The sequence below is a fragment of the Anopheles bellator genome, chromosome 2, assembly GCF_943735745.2.
Source record: "Anopheles bellator chromosome 2, idAnoBellAS_SP24_06.2, whole genome shotgun sequence".
In the NCBI taxonomy this organism is placed as follows: Eukaryota; Metazoa; Arthropoda; class Insecta; order Diptera; family Culicidae; genus Anopheles; species Anopheles bellator.
Window position 1 is genome coordinate 69,693,807 of NC_071286.1, and position 13,992 is coordinate 69,707,798.

General features: G+C 55.7%; 1 protein-coding gene across 2 annotated transcripts in view; it reads left to right on the forward strand.

Moving 5' to 3' along the window:
- Positions 1 to 13,992, forward strand: part of LOC131210551 (neural-cadherin) — a 157,744-nt gene that overhangs the window by 143,259 nt on the left and 493 nt on the right. For both annotated transcript variants that reach the window (XM_058203811.1, XM_058203812.1), the window contains 6 exons: positions 845 to 1,082; positions 1,184 to 4,571; positions 4,645 to 4,815; positions 9,382 to 9,623; positions 12,820 to 13,029; positions 13,126 to 13,296. In XM_058203811.1, coding sequence (XP_058059794.1) covers positions 845 to 1,082; positions 1,184 to 4,571; positions 4,645 to 4,815; positions 9,382 to 9,623; positions 12,820 to 13,029; positions 13,126 to 13,296 — 4,420 coding nt within the window. The remainder of the gene's footprint in view (positions 1 to 844; positions 1,083 to 1,183; positions 4,572 to 4,644; positions 4,816 to 9,381; positions 9,624 to 12,819; positions 13,030 to 13,125; positions 13,297 to 13,992) is intronic.

Here is a 13,992-nt window from a genome sequence, read left to right on the forward strand (position 1 = left end):
CATTGCATCCCAATCGCGCGCATCGATCGATGCAATCGAATAAATCACGGATTTAAGCAAACCCTCGCTGCAACTCAGGCCCTCGGAATTGGCGCGCCATAAACTCGCAGTCGAACCGTTCGAGAGGCAATATCGTTGGCCTCTCGGCGAAGATGCTTCGATCACCTTAAAAGCACACCGTTCGGCAGCGGGAACCCCGCCTTTTCTGCTTCGCTGTCATTTGTAAAACCTTTCAAACCAGAGGCAGGGCGGCAGGGAGGACAGAAGCGGAACGATGTACCGGAACCTAGCCGCACACTAAATGGCCCTTTCTTCGCTGCTGGCACACAGTCATCGAAAAGTAGCTGTGACGCCCTCGACACGCAGGCGAACCGAGAAAGCTCAATTAGTTCGCTTCTCACCTTCACCGGTCGGTTTCACGTCCGGGGCTGCCACACCCGTTGATGGTGACGAAGGATCTAATTTCGTTTGGGTTCGCGCACGGTGACGAATTCATGCCCCACCCGGGCGGTTGGCGGCCCCGGCCTCCGGGTCCGGGCCATTTTCAATTTGTTGAGTTAATTGAACGGGAAATGGAAACACTGATCGATTCCCTGTCGACGATAATTATGTTCTTCCCTTTGGCCGCCAGGTGGGCTCGGCTGTGGGCGCGCCGTGTGCCATTTGTAAGGGTTTCCCTGTGATTTCGCCTACATTGTTGCCCGAGCCTAAACGGCTATCGGTCGTCGTCGTCGACCTGCCGGGGGTCAAGTGGGCCATTCCGGGATACATATCACACCGGAAATCGAACTGATTGAAGTCTCTAATTTTTGTTTCCTCTGTTTTTCCACTCCGCCACACACAGCCACTGGATCGGGATCAGCCGAATGGGCGGCCGCAGTGGCGGTTCACGGTGTTCGCGCAGGACGAGGGCGGCGAAGGGCTGGTCGGGTACGCGGACGTGCAGGTGAACCTGAAGGATATCAACGACAATGCGCCGATCTTCCCGCAGGGCGTCTACTTTGGCAACGTCACCGAGAATGGCACCGCCGGTATGGTGGTGATGACGATGACGGCCGTCGATTACGATGATCCGAACGAAGGTAAGTGGCCAGGCACCTTTATGGGGGGTCGATGGGTGGCTTGAAGCGCCGTTCGAGACCCCTAAAGCCTAAAACGGTCTCCGTTGCTCTCATCCGCAAAGGTACGAACGCGAAGCTGATATACTCCATCGAGAAGAACGTGATCGAGGAGGAAACGGGCTCGCCGATCTTCGAGATCGAGGCGGACACGGGCGTCATCAAGACGGCGGTGTGCTGCCTGGACCGCGAGCGCACCCCGGACTACTCGATCCAGGTGGTGGCGATGGACGGCGGGGGCCTCAAAGGGACCGGGACGGCCTCTATACGCGTCAAGGATATAAACGATATGCCGCCGCAGTTCACCAAGGACGAGTGGCTGACGGAGGTGGACGAAACGGACGGCACCAACCTGCCGGAGATGCCGATCCTGACGGTGACGGTGCACGACGAGGACGAGACGAACAAGTTCCAGTACAAGGTGATCGACAACAGTGGCTACGGGGCGGACAAGTTCACGATGGTGCGCAACAACGACGGCACCGGCAGCCTGAAGATCGTGCAGCCGCTCGACTACGAGGACCCGCTGCAGAGCAACGGCTTCCGGTTCCGGATACAGGTGAACGATAAGGGCGAGGACAACGACAACGACAAGTACCACGTGGCGTACTCGTGGGTCGTGGTGAAGCTGCGCGACATCAACGACAACAAGCCGCAGTTTGAGCGACCGAACATCGAGGTATCGGTGTACGAGAACGCGGACGTTGGCAAGACGCTCGAAACGTTCAAGGCGACCGACCCGGACCAGGGCGGCAAGAGCAAGGTTTCGTACGCGATCGATCGTTCGTCCGACCGGCAGCGCCAGTTCTCGATCAACCAGGAGGGCACGGTAACGATCCAGCGTAATCTGGACCGCGAAGTGACACCCCGGCACCAGGTGAAGATCCTGGCGATCGACGATGGCATCCCACCGAGGACGGCCACCGCCACGCTGACGGTGATCGTGCAGGACATCAACGATAACCCGCCCAAGTTCCTGAAAGACTACCGGCCGGTGCTGCCGGAGCACGTGCCACCGCGCAAGGTGGTTGAGATCCTGGCGACGGATGACGACGATCGGTCCAAGAGCAACGGTCCCCCGTTCCAGTTCCGGCTCGATCCGGGCGCGGACGACATCATCCGGGCGTCGTTCAAGGTGGAGCAGGATCAGAAGGGTGCGAACGGGGACGGGATGGCGATCGTGTCGTCGCTTCGATCGTTCGATCGCGAGCAACAGAAGGAGTACCTGATCCCGATCGTCATCAAGGACCACGGTAACCCGGCGATGACGGGCACGTCCACGCTGACCGTGGTGATCGGGGACGTGAACGACAATAAGATGCAGCCCGGCTCGAAGGACATCTTCGTGTACAACTACCTCGGCCAGGCGCCCGACACGCAGATCGGCCGGGTTTACGTGTACGACCTGGACGACTGGGACCTGCCGGACAAGAAGTTCCACTGGGAGGCACAGGAGCACCCGCGCTTCAAGCTGGACGAGGACACGGGCATGATCACGATGCGCCAGGGTACGCGGGACGGCCGGTACCATTTGCGGTTCAAGGTGTACGACCGGAAGCACACCCAGGCGGACGTGCCGGCGAACGTGACGGTGACGGTGCGCGAGATCCCGCACGAAGCCGTCGTCAACTCGGGCTCGATCCGGATAGCGGGCATCACGGATGAGGACTTTATCCGCGTGTGGAACTACCGCACGCAGAGTCTGTCGCGCAGCAAGTCGGACCGGTTCAAGGATAAGCTGGCGGACCTGCTCAACATCGACCGCGAGAACGTGGACGTGTTCAGTGTGCAGCTCCGCCGCAAGCACCCACCGCTGACGGACGTTCGCTTCTCGGCCCACGGTTCCCCCTACTACAAGCCGGTCCGGCTGAACGGGATCGTGCTGATGAATCGGGAGGACATCGAGAAGGAGGTCGGGATCAACATCACGATGGTCGGCATCGACGAGTGTCTGTACGAGAACCAGATGTGCGAGGGTTCGTGCACCAACACGCTGGACATCAACTCGCTGCCGTACATGGTGAACGCCAACAAGACGTCGCTGGTCGGGGTCCGCGTGGACGTGCTGGCCGAGTGCACTTGCGGTGCGCGCAACTTCAGCAAAGCCGAATCGTGTCGCTCGTCTCCGTGTCACAATGGGGGCCGCTGTATGGAGACCCGGTACGGGTTGTCGTGCTCCTGTCCAACCGGCTACACGGGACCACGGTGCCAGCAGACGACCCGTAGCTTCCGTGGTAACGGGTGGGCCTGGTATCCGCCGCTCGATATGTGCGATGATTCGCATCTTAGCTTCGAGTTCATCACGCGCAAGTCCGACGGGTTGCTCCTGTACAATGGTCCGATAGTGCCACCCGAACGGGACGAGCTGCTCGTGTCGGACTTTGTGTCCGTCGAGCTGGAGCGGGGTTTCCCGCGGCTCCTGATCGATTTCGGGTCCGGCACGCTCGAGCTGCGCGTCAAGACGAAGAAGAGCCTGGACGATGGCGAGTGGCACCGGCTGGATGTGTTCTGGGACACGGAGAACGTGCGGCTCGTGGTGGATAACTGCCGATCGGCCGAAGTATCTGAGATGGAGGACGGATCACCGCCCGAGTTTGACGATTCGTCGTGTCAGGCCCGTGGCATCATCCCGCCGTTCAACGAGTATCTGAACGTGAACGCACCGCTCCAGATCGGTGGGTTCTACCGTGAGCAGTTCGATCCGACGCACTACCGCTGGAACTACATGCCGTCCGGGAAGGGCTTCGACGGGTGCATCAAGAACCTGGTGCACAACAGCAAGCTCTACGATCTGGCCCATCCGGGACTGTCCCGCAACAGTGTGGCCGGCTGCCCGCAAACGGAGGAGGTATGCAGCCAGAGCGAGCAGACGGCTCGCTGCTGGGAACACGGCAACTGTGTCGGTAGCTTCACCGAGGCCCGCTGTCAGTGCCGTCCGGGTTGGACGGGGCCAGCCTGTAACATTCCGACCATCCCGACCACCTTCAAGCAGCAGAGCTACGTCAAGTATGCGCTCAGCTTCGAACCGGACCGGTTCAGCACGCAGATCCAGCTTCGGTTCCGGACACGCGAACAACACGGCGAGCTGTTCCGGGTGAGCGATCAGCACAACCGAGAGTACGGCATTCTGGAGATCAAGGACGCGCGGTTACGCTTCCGGTACAACCTGAACTCACTGCGCACGGAGGAGAAGGACATCTGGCTGAACGCGATCGCCGTGGACGATGGTCAGTGGCACGTGGTGCGCGTGAACCGGCACGGATCGGCAGCCACCCTCGAGCTGGACGGTGGCGAAGGACGTCGCTACAACGAAACGTTCCTGTTCGAGGGCCACCAGTGGCTGCTGGTGGACAAGCAGGAGGGCGTCTATGCCGGTGGCAAGGCCGAGTACACGGGCGTGCGGACGTTCGAGGTTTACGCCGACTACCAGAAGAGCTGTCTGGATGACATTCGGTAAGTGGCTGCTCGTGGTGGTGAGGCGAACCGGGGACCGGGGTGTTAACTGTGTGTTCTTTGCTTATCGCAGGCTCGAAGGAAAGCACCTCCCGCTACCGCCGGCCATGAACGGAACGCAGTGGGGCCAGGCAACGATGGCACGGAACCTGGAGCGGAACTGCCCCTCGAACAAACCGTGCGCCAACGTCATCTGCCCGGATCCGTTCGAATGCGTCGACCTGTGGAACGAGTACGAGTGCACGTAAGTATGCGGCCCCGAGCACCTTGTGACCCCATCCCATCCCCGCCCCGCGGTCCCATCACCCCGAAAGTCCCAAGGCGCCAGGTCCTCTTTTCAGGTCAACCCAGGAGGATGGCAGCCTCCGTCATAAACTTCGCCTCTCGTTCTCGCCACCATCATCATCACACTCATCATCGCTCCATTCGACACACTTATTACTTATTTCGAACTTGTTGTTATGTTTGCATGCTTATCTGTATGTGTGCTGAGTTTGTATGTGTGCGCTTGTACCTTGCGGCAGGAGAACTCGCTTTTCGTGGAACGTGTGCGCGGGATTAAGTAATGTGTGCTGTGCGAGCTTCGCTTCTCGGAAAAGTGATTTTTCCAGTCCGTGGCCGGAAACGGAAGCAGTCCCAGGGAGCAGCACTCACCGTAGGACCGGGTGGAAAGATTAACTGCCAACAGGAAGCACTAATGAGCGAGTGTTTGGTTGACACACGGAAGAGAACGCGTTTTGGTTTGTTTATTTGCGTCCGCCAAGAGTGGCCCGGTTGGATCCTTTTTGCAGTAGCTTCACCATAACGAAGCACTGATTGGCTGCTTCTCGCCGGTGGATTTCACTACCGTTGGCCACCTCCTGAAAACGGGTGATCCCCATCGGGCGCCTTCCTTTATCGGGGTTCCCTGTCGTTACCTTGGTTGGCCTCTGACCTCCGCGAGCGGCGCGACACTGTTTATCTAATCACGAGCTCTCTCGCTCTTCGGTGGAAATTATGCGCGCCGACTCTTGAGCAGATGCTCTGCCGTTGTCCCGAAGGACGGTGAAACAGAAACCCGGCACAATGGCTTCTTCACGCGCGCACCCTTGATAACGTGAATAGAAAAGAGAGCAGATTTTTATCATCTTCACACAGTCTCATCCCGGTCGCCACCGTAATTTGCTGCCACTCTCTCGAGGGAATCCTGGCCGGGACGCGTCCTTCGCCGTTCGACACGCGACGGCACAGCACAATGAAGCACCGAGGAAACAGAGTGGCGCTGCTACGGTTGGCCGCGGGAGTTAGATTACGACTCCGAAGAAGCCGTGACTTCTTTTGTCAAACCCGAGCGCCTGAGCTTCTCGGGCTGATGCTTTGCTCCTTTGCCACGGTGAAACTTTTGCGCTCGTTGATTTGCGCTCAAGAAGCTCCCGGCTTCCGGTTTTCGGTGACGTCCTTGAAATGTAGAATTGTAATGATGGTGTCCGATGACACGAAGACCGAGTCTCTCGTAAGGCGTAATTGCAAACAGAAACTTTACAACAAGAGAGCTCCCCGCGCCGCCCGATGATATCATAATCAAGTGCTGTGCGCGTGGTGGCCGTCGGCCGGAGAAGCGAAGGATTCGCGTGAAACCGAATGCGGAAAGAATCATCCGACAACCTTGCCGGGGCTCGGTGTGAATAAAAACCCAGGCCACGGGTAGGCCTTCACAATCACGGCGCGGGCACACAGAGAACACCAAAAATCCAATCAGTTACTCAAGAGCCGCGTCCCCGCGAGATGATGCGCGGGGATTGAAAATGATATCAGTTCCTCCGGCGCCAATAATGCCGGTGCAAAAGTGCAGCCGCGAACTGGGGGGGGCAAATGTTGTGGGGCTTTTGCGAAGCGGATCTCATTTTGTCTGTCAGCGGATTTATGTCGGGCTGGGCCGGTCGCTGGATGGATTGTGCCTGTGCGCCATTAAACATCGAAACCGGGGCTGTGATATTGAAAATTTTACGTCGGCCGTGTTTTTATTACGATTTTCCCACGCAAAAATCCCTCATAACGCGTGGCAATATTAATTTTTTTTTTCTCTTCCGGTCACAACACCGCAAAGCGGCTCTGCGCCGTGAGGATATGTGTTTGCGTCCGGACTCGGAACCGGTGCCAGTATATTCCGCTTTGCCGACAGGATTTTGATGCTCCCACCCCATCATTAATCCTGGCAATTGGCAACGATGGGACGATTGGTAGTGGATTTGGGTAAAGCCGCCGCCGGCCGGCCGGCCTGCGGGCTTGCCGCGGTTGATTGAAGCATAAAGGTGGAGCCTTACGTTTTTTTTTGTTCACGGATCACCGTCGTTGAACCTTCCGCGCTCGGGCTGGGGCCCGAAAAAGGTTGCCTTTATTAGACCGGCGGAGGATATCAAATATCAATGCAAACACACGGCGATGTACGAGTCAAGGCACGAACCCGTCGCCCGCTGGAAGCATCCTTGCCTTGGGGTCCGGGAGAACCGGAATGGAAGTGACATACTAATTGGGTTACACATGCGGTGGGCGGTAAACATACGGTGGGTCAAACAAACAACCAGCGACCGACCGAACTGTTTTGCTTCCGCTTCCTTCGCCCGAGGCCAACCCGAAGAACCGGAGAACGGAACCAGCTAATAAAAAACAAACACGCATACTTAAAACATTCAATTCAATTCACTCGTGGCGTGGCGGTACTTGACCCCACCGTGGCGAGAGGCTCGCTTCGTACACTACAAACGACTTCCGGGACCCGGGTTGTCCAAGACTGCCAACCAGTCTTCCTGCGTCGGGCACGCCGTCACCTGGAAGTGAGTTAAAGCTGTGTCGCGCCTCTTTTCACGAGCTTTCCGTTCGCAATCCCCTTAGTTCCCACCGGCTGAATCTATTATTTAGCTCCGTCGGTACGGGCAAATCGGTTCCGGCTCAATCGGAGTGTCGGTAACGGGGGAGAAGATTGTTACTACTCCGATGTCGCCCTTCAGCGTCTCCGGGCGAACGAACGGCTTATGGCGATTACTCTATCATCGGAACCGGACCGCCAACGGCAAGCTGCGTGTGGCGTTTGATAGATTAGAGATGGCGTTTCGCCGTCAGAATTTGCCTCTGTTTCGACGGCACATCTTAAAGTGGACCCTCCTTGTCGTGCGTTGGCCCTTGTTTGAGTTCGACTTCACACGGATCGGTGACGGAATTTTAACGGAACACTTTTCAATCGGACTGTTTTGGAATTGACACAAAATTTGGCAAACATGCCTCTACTTTTTGAGCACTTCAAAGTGTCCTGTGTGCTCAATGGTGGCCATGGCCAGTAGTTTGTGTTTGCAGTCAGTGCAAGCATCAATCCACTCCCTAATGGAAGCAATCCACGCGCGACATCAACCCGACCACAATCCGGGCCGGATGTGGTTTGATTTGATTTATTTGCCTTCCGTCCCTACGGACCCCTACGGAAGAGTGGGCCTATATGTGCCGCTTTTCGCCCATCACCCATCGGATGGCCTACGTGTAAACAAGACTGGTGGCTTTGCTAAGTTTGATGGTAATATATCATGAAATTACATTTAAAATGTAAATTCCAAGTCCGAACGATTGGGAGCGGTGTGCCGGTGCTTCGCTTCCGGTCAGTCCGGTCCCGGGAGACTGATTGGAATTGTTATAATTTATAGTTGCAACCGAACGGCACTTACTCTCTACCTCCCGGGGCGCGTGCACTATCGGAATCGGAATCGGTACGGAACGGGGACTCCGACTCCGAAGAGCTGAAAATGTTTTCGTTTTAATATTTACGCATCAACCGGCTGTGATTCTCTTCCGGGCTGGCTGGCGCAGCATAGCCTCGTTCCGAAAGATGCCAAATAACTGTAATGTGTAATGTGGCCCCATTGAAACCCATTAGGAGCGGAATTCATCGCAGGCTGTGCAAGCTTGTTTCGGTTCTGCTGAAGCGTGTGTGCCGGAGTTTGGGTTCGGGTGGCCATTCGGAAGAGAGATCCATATTTTTATGCTCCATATTTACACGGAATGGGGCACTATCGAGTGGCGTGTGTTCGATCTTGTGTTGCGCTTCCATGATTTCGAATTGTTTTCAATTTATACGTTCGTATGTAGTGTTCGCTTCGGTTTGAAGTATCATTGAATTTCCTGCACCATTTTCAAAATCATAAATATCGCCCACCAACACAATGGCTCATCATCATCATCATCATCATCGGGCGTTATTGGGAACAGCTTCCGAAAGGGAACCCCCGGGCCACACGTTACACACGAAATTCCACATAAGGCGCACATCAAAAGAGGGACCCCACATAATGGGGTCTCACACCGCGCGTGCAGTTCCCCGAAGAAGACCCCAGCGGGCGGACCCTCGAAAAGCACCTTATCATCCTGTCCTGACCATCGAAACAAATGCCCCAATAGCCCCATCGTGCCCCAATCAGCACCAGCTGGCGGGCAGAGTAGCGCCGCCGGCCGCTGATTCAGAACGCGCCCGATTAGCATATCAGACCACGGGCGCGTTTCGCGCCGATGCATTTCGCGAACCGGGCACCACCGGACAGAAAATACCCGGGCGCCACAAAATATGGCCCCCGGCGGAGCCACGAGCGCGGAACGTTTCGAAAGTAAATGAACCGTACCGTAAATCAATCATAAAATCAATCAATCAACCGGATCCCACCTTGTCCGAAGCCCTCCCTAGCGGCATTCGTAGCATGAAGAATGGAACTGAAATTTAAATTTAACGAACAATTTTTCAACCCCAAATCCTCTTTTGCGCGCCGCAACACAACAAACAACTAACCGACAGCTGTGGCGAAGGACGTGTCATGTCGCCGGACGGTAAGGGCTGCATGGATCGGAACGAGTGTCTCGACCTGCCCTGCCTGAACGGTGGGGTTTGCGTGAACCAGGACCCGCGGCTCCGGTACCGCTGCGACTGCCCGGACGGCTTCTGGGGCGAGAACTGCGAGCTGATCCAGGAGGGCCAAACGCTGAAGCTGAGCATGGGCGCCCTGGCCGCCATTCTCGTGTGTCTGCTAATCATATTGAGTGAGCATCGCTTCCGTAGCGGCCCACCCCTACCGTGGCCGTTTGCGGGGCCGTTCTTTATGTTGCCGTTGCGTCCGTTTTGCATGATGTTCGTTTGGTTGTAATGTAGTTAGTCACTGTTTAGGCCACCTCACGAACCTATCCTTTGACGAAGAGTGTGAGATGGTAATGAAAGTCCCACGTATCCCCTAGCCCTTTCCCAACCAAAGGGTCAGTCTGGCCCCACAAACCCCGTGGTGGGGACCGGTAAGTAGCTCCCGAGTAGCCGTGCTAATCGTTTCTACGTTTCTTTTCTTTTTTTTTTTCTCTCCTTCGGTTCTTTGTTCCGTTAATTTTGGCTCACGTTCGATCACCCCGTGTCTTCCCGTTGATATGGCACCATCATCATTTTGTTGCGTTTTGGGAATCGTTGTAAATATCTCGCCCTGGATTGCAAACCCTACACACACACACACAAACACACACGAATCGGGGGTCCCAAAACGGGCAGCTGTCCGGCTGGCTACAAACCGTCCGGGGCGCAGTGCGTCAACGCGAACGAGTGTCTGTGGCATCCGTGCCAGAATGGGGGCCGTTGCCGGGACTACAGTCCGCCGAAAAAGTACGAATGTATCTGTTCGCTCGGCTTCACCGGGGCCCACTGCGAGCTGGAGCTGCTCGCTTCCGGTGTGCTGACCCCGTCCCGGGACTTCATCATTGCCCTCATCATCTGCGTCAGTACACTCATGCGTAAGTAGAGCTCGGCCGAGGCCACCGAGCGGACCAACCTAACCAACGGCAACGACAACACCGCCGATACACTAACCACGAATAACCAATGTGAATCTCCGCACGACGATCGAACGCAGGATTGGGCAATCGAAGAGAAAAGAATTCGTCCTTACACTCAACAGTGTCTCATTGGCTTAAATAGGAAAAGAGAAAAACAAACCCCCTGCAGCATGCATGGCATTGAAATGCAAATTGATTGAATCTACCTTCGCCCCTCGAATAATTGGAGAGCTCGGGTTGTGAGCTGCGGCACTCGATAATGGAATTGATGGAAAACAAATTGTTCGCACTTGGGTTGGGTTTTGCTAAAAGCACCCGGAGAGTCTCGCCCGGAAGTAGAAAACTAAAACAAAAGCCCTGCTAAAAACACATTTCACGCCATGTTTATTTAATTCCCACGCGCTAACCGGGCCGGGCGAGAGGTTAATCAACAACGAAAACCGGAGAAAAGGATATCTAGCCCTTCCGGCCCGGGGGGAATGCTTTCACAATACAACCCGCCACTAGCAAACCACTAGCCGTGATGGGTTCCTGCTCTTTGGGCGAAAATGCCCCACAACACACAGAGGCCCCCCCGCCGAAATGGACCGACTTCAAAGCTTCTCTCTCGCTTCACATCGAACGATCAACGCACTTTTTTCCCCCTGACCACCGATCACGCGACGGGGCATGGTTTCGGCCACCCCGAGGGTGATGAAAATCCAGTTAAAAATTCCAGTGCCAATTGTTGTGACAATATCGTTTTCAATTTAGAGTAAAAATATCGCCATCGACGTTCCCCTCCAACCAACAGAGAGAGAGAGAGGCCCGGGCCAGAATGGGACACAGCGAAATGCGGAAAACAAACGACCCGTATTTTCGGTCCCGAAAGCTTTTCCAATCCCCCAGGGCGACGGACCGCGGGCGTTGTGCTCTTTTGCCATGGTTTTCCACCCAACGCTTTCTGTGTGGTCTCTATTCTATTTTCCCGGGAAACAGAACGCCCTCCGGGCACTCTGGGTTAGAGTTTTAAATATTCAATATCCACCGAATCCCGGGCCGCGGCTCGGCCCTCTAGCCGCCCCGAGCATCATGTGCTCTGTTCCGACACGAAGCGAGCTAAAGTGAGCACCAGCAAATAAAAGCGAACTCAGCGGACCGCACCCAGTGCGTGGTGGGAACTGTGACAGCAAGGACAGCGCACTGTAGGACCGCTTTTTGTGCACCGCTTCGTGGTGCGTTACACGGTTATTATCATAAGCCACAGCCATAGACACTTATCCGGAGGCCACTTGGTGCCGCCAACAGGACTTTTCCACCTTGCGTTCGTTCCGTCGTGCGGGACGGGGGTTTGTATGGCCACCATCCGCCAGCGGCCTTCACGCACGCCATCACTAGCTTAGTGCGCCCTGCACGTGTGAATAGTTTCATTTCTTTGTCGTAGACACATGTGTTATTTCAGGTCACTTGGCTCACAGTGGGCAACCCGTTGCCAATCAAATTTCACTCATTAATGCGGCATGCAGCTTTTAGAACGAATATTTCATTCACTCCCCTCAAGAGCTTGATTCAAACCTTTCACTAGTGACTAGTGTGTTGACCAATAAAAAATCCGCAAAAAGTATTGTTTGATCGGCAACTCATGGGTTCAGCCCCGGGTGGGTTTGGCAAAAAATGAAAGAATTCTCGGCTTACGCGAACCGCGGTGCACCGCGAGATGCACTCTTTCGCTCTCTCGCGAGTTCATTGTTGAAATCCGTTGAAACTCTTTCTATTTTTTCGCCAGCACCGCCCGGGGTTCACAATACCGGGGCCACACTCGTCACTAAGAACTGGTGGCGGCGGCGGCAGCGGTGCCCGACAAAAACCCGACTCCGGCAACCATATGAAGACGTTGTACACTTTACCGACGTGGCGTGCATGCTTTCCGCCGTCGTTCGTTTCGGTGTTCCTAGCCCCGCTAGCCCCACATCGACAGTCTGCGTGTCGGTGCCCTCCGTGGTTCCATGTGTTTTCCGCTGTTCCGACTCGATTCCTCTTCCTGTGCGAAAAACCGGGAAAGAAACCCATCCGAACGGAAACCCATCATGTGGTGACTTTCAGGCTTTGGCCCCCCCCTCTCGGGCCGGCCCGGGGCAGGAAACCACAGACCACCGCCCAGCCGATGGTGCTGCAATGGTCATCTCGGTCCATTTATTCTGTCCCTTCCGCTGGTCGGAGGGTTTTGCAAAAAACACGAAGCACAATGGTGGCCAAATTTTGCCACGACTGCACGAAATGTGTCACGATACGAGGCAGGAGGAAGCCGAACCGGAAGCGAGAAAACACAATGGTGGGGAGGGGAGGCCGGGTCCAGCTTAAGGGCTGGGCTTCCATTTTTAATGCGCCCGCAAATTGAAACGCCCTTTCTCTCTAACCGGCGCCACCTTTCTTTTCCGTCGCACAGTCCTGGTGCTGGTGTTTGTGGTCTACAACCGGAGGCGAGAGTCGCACATCAAGTACCCGGGCCCGGATGACGATGTCCGGGAGAACATCATCAACTACGACGATGAGGGCGGCGGCGAGGACGATATGACGGCGTACGACATCACGCCGCTCCAGATCCCGATCGGGCCGATGCCGGAGCTGACGCAGTGCAAGATGCCGCCGTTGATGTGTAAGTGCCGCCCGGATTCCCTGGTTGGCCCCCTTGGCCGAGCCCACTGACGAGTGATTTTGTTTTTCCTGCTATCTCCCACAAAAACCAACCCAGATCCAGTCATGACGATGGGACCGGGCCACGAGCCTAACGTGGGCATGTTCATCGACGAGCACAAGAAGCGCGCCGACAGCGACCCCAACGCACCCCCGTTCGACGATCTGCGAAACTACGCGTACGAAGGCGGCGGCAGCACGGCCGGATCGCTCAGCTCGCTGCAGTCAGGTGAGATTCGGGTCCGGATTCCCCCCGTTCCCCGGAAAACCCCCATTTATTTTCCACAATTTTCCGTTTCACGTCGCGCAAAAATCAATTCCTGTTAATGCATTACACCCCGTTTACAAATGGCGGCCGCCACAAATGGAGCCACATTAAACACCCTTTCGCGGGGGCGCATTAATAATAAACGTCGAAGAGTCGAAAAATAATTTCCTTTCATTTATCCGATCAACCGGCAGCCGCCGGGCTGTGGCAGTATCGGCGACGTGGCACAGTTTATGGGCAAATAAAAAGTGATCAATTTGTGTTCATGCTTTATCTACTTCCATATTGGCGGATCGTGCGAAACGCGCTGAAATACGTTTATCGTCCGTTTTATCACGAACACCACGCCCACACGCGGGGTTCGGTTGATCCGCCCGCAGTTACGGTACGGCACGACTCGGCCCCGAAGCGGGCGGGAATGCAGTTTTCCCGGGAGCTCTGCGGGGTTGGTGGTGAATTATTAAAAATTATTTTCAATCCGCGCGCGATGCGTGCAGAAAATGGGGCAGACATTAAAATTCCCGCATTCCGATGTTCCGAGTGGTTTCGTGTGTGTCCCCTTCCTCTCAAGGGGACATCCGACGCCTTGTGCGACCCTAAATCCTAGCTTTGTTGGACCCCTTAAAAGTTGGTGAGGAACGGCGAACAAACGAGATT